Source organism: Austrofundulus limnaeus, unplaced genomic scaffold (genome assembly GCF_001266775.1).
Source record: "Austrofundulus limnaeus strain Quisiro unplaced genomic scaffold, Austrofundulus_limnaeus-1.0 Scaffold3, whole genome shotgun sequence".
Classification (NCBI taxonomy): Eukaryota; Metazoa; Chordata; class Actinopteri; order Cyprinodontiformes; family Rivulidae; genus Austrofundulus; species Austrofundulus limnaeus.
This window is the reverse complement of record NW_013952405.1, coordinates 1,188,663-1,201,167: the sequence shown is the minus strand read 5'-3', so window position 1 is coordinate 1,201,167 and position 12,505 is coordinate 1,188,663. Positions and strand designations below refer to the sequence as shown.

General features: G+C 37.7%; 1 protein-coding gene across 1 annotated transcript in view; it reads left to right on the top strand.

Moving 5' to 3' along the window:
• The window catches only part of LOC106523327 (poly(rC)-binding protein 4), a gene marked incomplete in the record, with an annotated part of 67,879 nt that overhangs the window by 37,344 nt on the left and 18,030 nt on the right, over positions 1 to 12,505 (top strand). Inside the window, 3 exon segments of the mRNA XM_014016716.1 lie at positions 1,191 to 1,223; positions 4,404 to 4,520; positions 10,106 to 10,237. Coding sequence (XP_013872170.1) covers positions 1,191 to 1,223; positions 4,404 to 4,520; positions 10,106 to 10,237 — 282 coding nt within the window.

Below are 12,505 nucleotides of genomic sequence, written 5' to 3'. Positions count from 1 at the left end.
TATATACGTATATATATCCATTTGGTGAAACCAAAGTGAAACAGGAAGTTGTGATTAATGGGAACTCCTTGATCTTTGTTTAAAGAAAAAAATGGTTGAATTTTGGGCAGTAGCTGCATGAAACCTTTCAAACTTTCCTCACAATGGTCCTCTCCTTGATTCTGTTGTGTGTTGAGTACCAGCAACCAAACAGTCTTTATTCTGAACCTCCCCATCAGAGATATAATTGTCTTAAACCAGCCCTCAGACGTCAGCACCATCCCACCCCCACCCTACCTGGTGTAAAGCACTATGGCAATCCATCAAACAAAACCATTAGTGCATCATCTGCAAGCCTCTCGTTGAAATCGAGCTCCAAAGACWTATTACTGTGGCCGCTTGTGGGCACTAGGAAATGTAGTCAGTTGCTTCAGAAGCCTCTGCCATCGCACCTTAAAAGATCGAAGAGGGAGGAAGGAAGAAAATAATTGAATACAGATAATTGGAAAGAAAGATGTCAAAGCAGATGTGCCATGTACTGCAGAAACCAATAAATCTCTGAAAACAAAAGATGAAGGGGAATGAGGGAAAGAGTGAGAAGAGATTTGTGGGTAATGCACAYCTTGACAGAGAGGAGCGTCTGATCTGCAGCACTTGAACTAAATAACTTAGAACTCCATCTGTCGAATCCCCGATCTCTTCTCCTGGAATCACAACAGAACACAGATATTCTATTTTTCCAGGAGCGGAGCAAAACAGCAGCTCTGAGATGAAGCTGTTGATCTTACGGTAAGGAAAGTGTCAGATTGTACACAGGGGTGTGAGGAGCTTGGATGGACTTCAGACAAAACAAAGTGGGGTGGAGGAAAAGAGGCAATCAAAAAGCTGGTGGAGGATGTGCTGCAGTCAGTGTGACAAAAATATTGTGCTTCAGACTGATCTTTCAGTGTGCAGCTTTTATAGCAGATGTGAAGCCCCCCACACCCCACCCCATTCTATCTCTGAGACGTAATGCAGAGTTAGTGCAGAGGACATCACTGGGATGCATTGCAGAGTGAAACTCTAGATAAGAGGTGCTCTTTTTTTTCACTTTTCTGCTGAGTTTCAAGGTTTAGAATGGCAGCCTTACTTAGAGGTCGAGGACACAGAGATGTAGGAAGTGAAGCTTGTTCGACTGTGTTTAAAGCCGCCCTTCATTTTGTCTTTTTCAGAAAGGAGAGACTGTGAAACGAATACGAGAAGAGGTACAGTGTTCCTTCCCGATTCACACCTCCAAAAGCCTGACTTCTCACACCCTGCAAGCCATTGTCTCTGTGTCATGTTGTGTATGCTTCATGTGTGTGTGTTTTTTAAATTACTATTAACAGTTTTACATGCCCCAACATGAGGTGTTTTTTATTCTGTTCRTATTTAGAGAAAACATTCTTTAATTTCCTGTGGTCCTGATGCTGACCTGATGTTGCTCAGGCTTTCAGGCAGTTTGATGTTTTAATAAAACACGAGAAAGGAAATGTGTTCTTTATTTGTGAGGGCTTTGCACCCTAAAACCAAACCTATCAAAGCCATTGTCCAAATTACCTTCTGGGTAAWAAAAGCACCTTTTTCAATTTAACACCCCCCACCCCCATTTCTTTCTCTACACCACCTCCTCGAGCAGCTCTCACCAAATCCCCCCCAATTAAAACTACCTCTTTTTTTTCCCTTCCGTCTGCCCCTCAGTTCGCTCTTTATGAATCTCAGGAGTACAGCCAAACTAACACCGCTTGGTTAACTCTCAGTATTAAAAAGTAATTAGTCTGACGCTGGTGGCGGCACATTTGATTCTCCTACTGCTGAAAAGGTTTTATGTTCTACTTTATGAGGCAGAAGATAAACACGGGAATGGGACGGTTATGGGACAATGCAGCTGGATAGAGCCGTCCAGACGTTCATTCAACCAGACGGGCAGTTTTAACCTTTGTTGCTTTTCTGTCTATACTCCTGTCCAAAATAAAGTCTCCGGAGAGAGGAAGACTCAATAAACTGATAGGAGAAAAAAAATCCCTGGAGTCAGAGTAATTAGGTGTTTATAATGCAACCTGAACAGCACATTGAWGTGACCGCAGCAGCTCAGCTCTAAAACAACGCTAACAAACAACCAAAAATAAAAACTCACTGCTTCCTGGTAATCCACTGYAACACATAAAATCCTTACAAATTATTTTTTCTTGAAGAGTTTGACAGTGGGGGTCACAATGAACCAATAAGTTTGGTTTACTAATCATTAATCCACTAAATAAAAATCCCAGCTCCATTCAGCTCTAAAACAAACAGAACAAACAAACTAAAGAAGAACTCACTACACCATTTATTACTGTTGTGCCTGCCAGTTTATTAACAAATTCACWCGCTCATCATTATACAGGAATTAGCCTACTRCTTTAATTCAGCTCCGGAATGAACATATCACAGCCACACATAGAGATATGTATAATATGCAGATATTTTAACTCTATGCAGCAACACAATATCTTCATATTGTCACTTGTGGTTACATATCCTGTTTTGGTGACTGGATATTTCATAAGTCTTATTTTATTTTATTAAATCTTATTTTATGTCACTAGCTTTCAAAGTCTTATTCATAAAGTTATTACAAAACATTAAACTTATGCATGGGAATGCAAAAGTTAGTGCAAGTAGGAGGGTCTTGCAGCTTGGATTTGTTCAGACTATTTAATGAATGAAAAAAAGGGGAACGGACACCCTAATAGTAGTCTTAGTGAGGTCGTTTACTGKTCACACCTGTGTTTAGCACAATCTAATTTCAATCTGATGATGCAAGATGGACTTTAGCAACAACCTGAACAGACAGACCCTGATTTGTTTTATAGCTTTCTGTCCTTTTTTCCATCAGAATATGCGTATTGTATGTGTTTGGCCACTTTGAAAACTTTTGCCATTATGAATAAAGAAAAAAGACAGCGTGAGAAAATGAGCATATTTCTGTCCCACCAGTTCTTTCCTTTAAAGAATGGATACCTCTTTCAAGTCTAAACCAAGGTGTGTTTATTGCCATTCTGCAATTCCTGTGCACTGAATTTTTCAAAGTGCTATAAATAATGTATTAAAATGGCAAAAGAAAAAAAAGATCAAAGAAAGAGGAAAAATTGCACAAGACATAGAAATGCACTAAGCATTAATATGCAAATAAAACAGAAATGAAGAATAAAAAAAAATCTGATTATTCCTGCAGTTCTCTCCTTTAAATGCTGACATGTACTGTAGAAATCTAGTTGAAGACACAAACTAAGTTTTAATTCAACCAAAAAGTAGGTTAAATTTTCTTTGAGAAAACAAATAATGGAAACTAGTAAACTAGTTGTGACTGCTTTATTTGTTTTTTTTTTTTTTTTTTTAGTTTTTTGAAACGAAACCTCAAAGTCTGAAACATTACATTGGAATAAATTGAAGCATTCAGGAGATATCAGGAGCTTTGGTGGTGAACACGACAAATAAATGTCTCCGCATTTGTTATGAATGAGTTTTGCAGTGTGTGTATGTGCTCTGCTGTTAGCAAAAATTACTTGTAAATTGTTGAATGGATTTAAATAAAATTTGTAGGAAGTAATAAGTGGATGTACATCTTAACATGATTAACTTTTAGAGTCAGTTTGAATAAAGATGGCCGTCACAGCCAAGTGATTTTTGGAAACACAAAAATGGCAACAATCTAGTTAAATTTATAGTAGCTACTGGGCTAAAATTTGATGTGGTAGTAGCTGAGACTCCTCCTCATCTGATCAATAAGAAATTGCAAAAATTAAAAATAAAACGTTTAAAATTTTGCCAATAACTATTTAGTATCAAGTCTGACTGTTAGCAAAATATCTCGTGAACCACTAAAAAGATTTTAATAAAACTTTCAGGAAATATTAGCTGCATCTGCCACTACAACTGATAATCTTTAGGAGTCATTTTTGTTTTGACATAACTTCTCCACTAACTATGGTTAGAAAACATAAAAATGGTCAAATTTCATTCAATTCTTCAAATAATGTGCTACAATTTGGTCTGGTTGTAGTTGAGAGTTGTTTAAACAATATACTCCAAAAGCTATATGTTTGCTTAAAAAAATCTTTAACTCTTTGAGTTAACTTTATTTGTCTGTTAGCAAAATATCTAATGAACCAATGGGCAGTTTTTTAATAAAACTCTCAGAAATGAATCATTAGCTGTGCTTCTACAACTGATTAACTTTTGGAGTCAACCTAATACAGGATGGCCATCACAGCAAAGCAAGATTTGCCAACACAAAAATGACCATGAGGCAGTCAGTTTTACAGATATTGAGCTAAAAGTCGATGCAGCAGTAGGTGAAACTGTTGAAAGAGTTGTTKTCTTTGTTAATATTTCCCTGACCTCTGCTAATGATTGCCCCACAGAGCGGCGCACGAGTCAACATCTCAGAGGGCTCGTGTCCGGAGAGAATCATCACCATCACAGGCTCCACAGACAGCGTCTTCAGRGCTTTCACCATGATCACATACAAACTGGAGGAGGTAACTAAAACACACGGAACAGTTAAATTGACTTTTATAGCCACTGATTACACTTTAAACTGAAAAAAAGACACAGAAATGCTTACAGGAAAGAACAAATGCTTTGCAACATCTGCCTAWAAACATGGCATTATCAGTGGGCATTAACTCTGTCTTTTAGCAAAATTTCTCTAGAACCACTGGACGGATTTTAGAAAACCTTTCAGATAATAATTATTGGTTATATTTAAAAACAGATTAACTTTCAGAGTCAACCCAGTTTAYGATGGCTAACTGACATTAACCTATACAGAAATGGTTCAACCTCAGGGATTTTTTTTCACAGATATTAAATTAAAATTTGCTCYGATTGTAGCTAAGACTCATTGAAAACACGCACTGCTTTCAATAACAGACAAAACAAGATATTGCCATATTGCATTAGATTGTGTATAAGAGGATTTTATTTTTTTAAGTTTTATCAAAAAAGCTCCAACTTCATTATTCCTCAAAATAAAATCTTTGTTTAAAACATTGGCATGAACGTTGGTGGGTTATATGTTTTCCTTAAAGAAATGCTAGGCTTTTGATTGTATTAAAGGGTGATATATGTCCAGTTTATTTTTTTATTCTTTATTCATTTCATTAAAACAAAACAAATAATTTTATACAATGTACAATAAAAAGAAAAATATAAAAATAAAAGTGAGATTAAAAATATATACATGTATATCAAAATCCCAAATAAAATGAAATGAAAGGCAGCAAATTGGGACAAATGTGACTAGTTTGTTCCTACTAATCAGATGTAATTTAACTCATCTGCTGTAAGTTTCAGATGACAGCTCCTGCCGGTAATTCCCTCTGCGACCGTCAACTACAGCAGTAATTAAGATCGTGGACTTTTCTCTCGCTTTCAGCGTCGCAGCAGATTTCTGACGAGGAAAAAACAGGTGCTCGGGTCGACAGCGTTCAATAACAATACACAGGCTTGCAGCAGCGCGTTGCAGTTTTCATTAAACATCCTTCACGTTCACCTCCTCTCAACCCTGAAACTCCTGCGTTTCCACGGCAACGCGCTCGCTGACCCGCTGTGTGCCGTTTCCACCACATAGTTGAGTTATTGAACGTCTGACACCTTTAATTAAAAACAAAGGGAATAATCAGGGTTTTTTTTTTTTCCAACTGAGTGGTAGGTTGTGCGTCTGTTTCTGTCTCGGTGGTTTATGGTTACGCAGCAACACCAACTCTGGTGTTCGAGAGCCATTTTTATGCAAATGCAAACATGTGAGAATAGAAATCAATAACAACTAACYTAGTGCTTGCTTCACGTCGTCACACCTGTATTTTTACTGAGGAGATGCAGCAAAGCCTGTATAAAAGCTGCACATAGTCTCTGTCCTGCAGCAGAAACACAAGAAGCTGTCAGGGTTTAATTATCAATCCGCCAGCAAAGGTGACACAACAGTGTTTTGCAAAGTCAGCAAAACATATCAAATAAAGTGAAACATTCAGAAAGTATGAGATGTACTTCATGTACGGTATGTACCTTAGGGGTCAACCTACAGTAATTCAAGATGGACAATTAAGCTAAAAGTTGTTCCGGTATAGCTGATTAATGTCTTCAACACATCGCTTGAGCACAACACACATCTTAGGATTTACTGTTGAAGTTAATCTTGTTTCTATGTCAGCAAAATGTCTGATGAACCACTGAGATTTTAATGAGACTCAGATTAATTAAAATTAATCAGTGGATCATTAATCAACTATTGATCTGCTTTTGGAGTCAACCCAATTCGATGCGGTTGCTGCAGTTACTTGACAAAAGCCCACAAAAAACATCCACACCTCATTGAGTTTCCCAGATACTGAGCAAATATTTGATGTGGGAGAAGCTTCAAGTCATTCACAGCACATGCTCAAAACGCCAACGGTTGGTGCCAGATCCAATACTACTGGATAATATTGTGCAGAATGTTTTTTTTTTTTCAAGGTTTGACTAAAATAGCAAATCTTGATCGTTCCTCATCATAGCACAGTGGAATATAAAACTCTGATGTGAATGGCGACAGGCTTCAAAGAAGCCTTTTACCTTTCGACTATCTCGCAGCGTTTTGTACTGGAAAYTATTTGAATGTTAAAAATTCTTAAGAAGTAGGAGATATTTTTAGATCAAATCAAGACAGTGAAGCCCACGGCCCTTCGGTTGTACGGATGAGCCGTGTGTTCCTCCTCTAATGAGACGAGACGTCAAGAGAGCCTGATCCGCCTCACTAAATATAAACACAGATTTTTGTACTGGAACGTGCTAAATATATATATAATTTGCTTGTCTTCTTTAGCTCAAATAACTGGTAGGCATACAGTTTCTTATTGTTACAACTGTTTTAACTCAAATGAAAATACAGGTGCTATTAGCATCTTYACTTTGCATAGTGTTGTAGTACTTGAGACCGGTCTTGGTCTTAAGACCGGTCTCAAGACCACTTTTTGATGGTCTTGGTTTTGTCTCGGTCTCGAACATTGAGGACTTGGAATTTTATTTCAAGACCAGTCAAGACCACAGCTGTGGAAATATCACTAAATAGCCAGATTATTGTCCAATTTATTTAACTTTCTTGCTTTCATTGAATTTAAAATGTAGCTACTGATTTAAGTCCAAACCTGAATTATTGCTATTTATGTATTTTTGTTAGCGGCTGTCACCCATCCCCACTCTATTCACTCGCATGCTGCACTCCAGGAAAGTAAACAGTGGTTCTTTGGGAATGGTAGAAGATGTCTTCAAAATTTTAAGTAAAAAATGTGGCTACATTATTCATAAATAATATCATTGTAAAACAACAACAACCAGGAGAAAGTGTACAGCAACTTGTACATTCAGCAGTGCTTCACTTTCAGAGACAGTGGGGACAACTTTTATTGTCACTAACGTTAACAATCTGCCTCTGTAGCAAAATTCTTTCCTCTGCCCTCACACAAAGATTTTGTCAATATTAGCTCTATATATGAAGTTAGCTACAGTGTGGAAAATGTATTTAGCCAGCACCAATTGTTCAAGTTCTCCCACTTGAAAAGATGAGAGAGAGTCCTGTGATTGACATCATAGTTGGACCTCAACTACGAGAGACTAAAGAATGTAGAATGACATAAGGTAAGTGTAAGGGGAAGTGTTCAGTCTGACAAAGCTTTCCTCCCAAGCTGCAGTGTTTGTAATGGAGAGAATCCAGGCGTCTTCATCAATGATTAAACAGTCTTTTTAAGAGGTAGCCCCCACTGGACTGGAGAACATGAACTACACTGCTGTCCAACCTCGAGTGGACTTTTCATTCAGGAGCACACACAGGCTGAGGTTAATTAGATGCTGGGTTGCTCTTTGCACTTGCTCTCTCAGTCTCTCTACCAAAGAAATACCTGACACATTCAGCAGGAATCCCACCAGAGTTCTCTCATTACTGTTGGTTTGCTGCGGTTGTATGAACCTCAGTATGACTGCTGCGCCGTTAGCTGGTTCATGCAGATCAGGATGGATCATCTGCTTCTGTTTTTAAAAAATGATGGAGTATAATCCTCAAGGAGATTATATTATTACTTTACTGGTAGCTTTGAATGCATAMAATTCTCAGTGAAAAAGTACGAATATATACTGTAAATGAAAAATGTTCAGTCCCAGTTAGTAACCTCCATGTGCCTGGTGATTTATTTCTCCTTCTGTTTCTACTGTCACTCCTACATGTAGATCATTGTGTTTTAGTATCTTACTTTTTTATTGTCCCGGTCATGAATTGTGTGATTGCACCTGTTTGTCAGGGGGCACCACCAAGGCAGAGCCGGGGGGGTGGGTGGGTGGGTGTAACGACCATCCCCAAAAGAATTGGTGTCCCCCTCTGGACAGTTTGCTCGGTGTGCATTTTTAATTTTCCTATTCAGGATACCTCTTTAACATCAATCAAACCCTGTTTTAAGTTATGAATAAATGAAAATGCAACTATATTTTTTATTAAAAAATAAAATTAATCTCCCTGAATAGGACACCTGGTCTAAAACCAGTGTCTTCAAGATCAGGATGCTACAACACAGTATTAGGGCCAAAACTAGGACTTTTGTGGACCAAACAATTGCTATATCAGTTCCAAAGCTACTGATCTGATTAAAGATAGACCTGCACCGCTAACTGAGAGGCCAGCACTGGCAAATATAAAGGAGACCACTCATRTGCGTTAGCACAAGTATCCAGCCTAGAGATTCTAGACGTTAGTCTACCCAATACTAAAGTCAGCCTATCCATGCTAATAGACAGCAAAAGCAGTAAGCAATCCAGCAGATGACCAGCCTAGGCATGCTAGTCACCAGCCTGTATAGCGCATATGAGTAGTCTCCTTCTCATTTGTCAGCACCGGCTGCTCAGTTACCAGTGCAGGCTTATCATTAGTCAGATCAATAGCTTTGGAATACCTAAATCCTCCTGCTACAAGGATGTAGCCACAGCTGGGTGCTCCCAAATACCACCCCATAGGATGCAAGGGGTTAGGAGTTTATATACAGAAAATTATTTTATAAATATAAATTTCGGAGTGGACAAGCATCACCAAATTTCAACTGTTCATAATAAGTTAAACATAGCAGAATCCCCTAAATCCTGTAGCACTGTACTCAGGGGCATTGGAACAGCTAAAATCTGATTGGTCCCCTGAAGTGCCCCTGTCCTGTCACTCATCTGCCCTTTGCCCAAAGCAATAATGGTGGATGAAGTTCCATGTCCAAACACTAGTGGCACTAATGAGCCAAAGAGGAAAGTCCAGCATGAATCAAGCTTACAGAAGTCTTCTTCTCTTCTTAAGAAGATTTGAACAATCCTGCAGAAAAAGTCATTCAACTGACAAACGATGGCTGGGTTTTCTCACATGCTGTGTTTGAAAGTATTTTGTCTATATTCAGTAAAAATGCATGTAAAATTTATGAGAAGAAATAACTGTGCAAGCTTATTTTTTAGATAACGACATTACATTCCAAATATTTGAACATGTGTGACTGGTTAAATGTATACACCTTACCAAAGTCGAGGATTTGTGTGCAAGGATGTTGCACAAATACTTTGCCCCTCTATGAATAATGTAGCCCCTTCGTGGCCCCTTACTTAAAAAAAATCCTAGATCCACCACTGACTGTATCTGTCAAATAACCTGTATTTGACAACAACATAACAAATCCCCTGAAACTCAGTACTGGCTTTTAATTTAGGTGCACCCCCCATACCTTCCCTTGCCCTCCACCCCAGTACCACTGCTCTGTGTGTGTTCATTAATCTTTTAGTAAATATCACATGAGCCAGTGGACAATTTTGAATCAAGCTCTCAGAAGATAATCATAGGATGTACATCTTCAACTACTCTTTAAACTGAATCCTATTTAGGAATGCTAACACAGCTGATCAGCACTTAGCAAACATGAAAATAGTTATAACCCAACCATTGTTATAATGAGCTAAAATTTGGTATGGTAGTAGGTCTGAGTCATACCCACCACAAGTGATAAGTGCTAACAAATTGCACAAGTTCTTTGTTTAAAACATTGGCCTGAATTTTTCTTGTGTTTTCCTCCAGGACTTGACTGCGCTGGTGGCCAATGGCACCATCAGCTCCAAGCCTCCCGTCACCCTGCGGCTCGTCATCCCTGCCAGTCAGTGTGGCTCGCTTATTGGGAAGGGTGGCACAAAGATAAAGGAGATTAGAGAGGTGAGCAGCCAGAATACAAATGTACTGCAAAGGCCATTTCAAGACTGGGTGACTTTTCAGTTCAGTTTTAATCCAACTCAATACAGAGTCAGATTTAGTTAATATAAATTATAAAAAGCTTTTAGATTGCTAAGACTCTAAGACGGCTCCTTTTTGACAGGAAACGCTCAGTTACATAATTACAAGGCTGGAAATGTGATTGCATTAATCTTCGCAGCTTGTATGACCTAGTTTCCAAAGTATGAAAACTGCATAAAATATAAATAAAACAAAGTATTTTATTTACAAAATTACAAATAAATAAAAGCATACCAGGTAGAAGACCTCATGGCTGATGAAATTTATTGGCAACTGGTCAGTAAATATAAAAAAATGAGCTCCTGTTTGGCTCAGAGCTGTATGTTGGTCAGACTGATGAAATACAACTGTTCAGAAAGCAGAAGGCATTTTGTAACAAATAGATCACCTAACATACAGTAGAAATCTGCCCTGCTCATCTTATAACCTGCCTGCAGTTTCAACACCAGGACTGAACTTATCAGATGCCCTGATAATTAAGTTTAAGTCTCCAAAYAAAATATTCCTCTTTTGACTCTAACTTTCCTCAGTAGTACCACCCTGCTGATTGTCTAAAGTTGGATTGATTTTATTGTTGTTTTCAAATCCCAGAGTTGTTTGGGTTGGRAATTTTATTTGTCTGGTTTCCACAAAGGTATAAAGCAGTGGTGCCAAACTCATTTTCACCAGGAGCTTTATGATTGCCCTCATAGGGCCAGMTGGAATTAACTTTGACACCTTGTATTTAACTTTAACTAAACACAAAAYGTCACATTCCTTGTCACATTGCTATGGTTGAGCACTGCCAACAAATAACTGAGCTCTATGTGGTATTATGTGCATAGAAACAGTGTTTTAACACATCCACTTATAAACGCGGAAATGTACTATGCTCATGACTGACTAAATATGAGTTATATAATACAGAAATACTATTAAAAGTAAAAATAAGAGTTTTACTCATTGTTGAGTGACTAAAGGGGCATTCCAGTTTAGACTGACGACCAGTACAACAGGGTCACAGCAAAATTAGCTGGCAAAAATCCTGTGATTTACGCTGGCTACTGGCTATTCTTTAACCCTGCGCACCTKCACCTGTGGTGGCTTGTTTTTTACCATCAATGCTGGCTTTAAAGCAGCTTCTGTTTAAACATTGATACATCTTCAAAACTCCTGCGGGCCACAGGAAATGTTGTGGCTGGCCACTTTTGACCTGTTGGCCTTACGTTTGACACATGTGGTGTAAAGTAACAAAATATGAATACTTTGTTGCTTTACTTAAATAGATATTTTGGTGATCTATACTTTATTATAGTAATAATTTTTAGCTTTTTACTTCTACTCTTTACATTTTGAAAAACCGCATTAATCCTATTTAATATTGGCTTGTTTTCATCCTGGTTTGTCACTGTTACATATTTTTWAAAAAACTATCCAGATACATGGCACCTCCTGATAGAGTGAATTCAGTTGTGGCTGGATGCGAAGTCTAAATAAAAACCCTTCCAACACCCTGTGGTTTTTACGATCCATCACACCTGTATGACACAAATCATGTCACACTCCAGCAGGACAYAGAAGTATGTGCTCTGGTATAAAAATGACAAGCAGAGAGATGTCTATGTAGATGTAGATATATGCAGTTTAAACAGGCAGACAAGTGCATCCCAAATTTTTTAACATTAATATTTTAGTATAACATTATAGTCATTGGGCACTTTAAAAGAAAGTTTTTATCACCTCTCAATAAATGGCATTTTAGAAATTCTAGCCACTCACTTTTATTCAATACATTTACTTTTAATACTTAAGAACATTTTATATCAGAAAATTACATTTGACACTTACAATGTCACTTTTACTCAAGTAATATTATTAGTGTAGACTTTAACTTTTACCAAAGTAATTTTATAGTAAGATACTTGTACTTTCACTCAAGTATGACTGAAGTACTTTTAACAAGACTGGGTTTAAAATGGACACTCATTAGGCTGCTGTGATATGAGACATATGTGTTTCTGCTTTATGTTCCTCGGCCAGGACTTCCTGACATATTTTAAAATAAAAAAAAGCCTAAAAGGTTTTTAGTCAGCCATGCTTAAATGAAAAATCAAAAACAAATCGGAAAAAAAATTTAGCAAATGCCACCAACCAGAACACTGACATTTCACAAAAAAATGATATTTAAAAAATATTTGGAATTTATATATA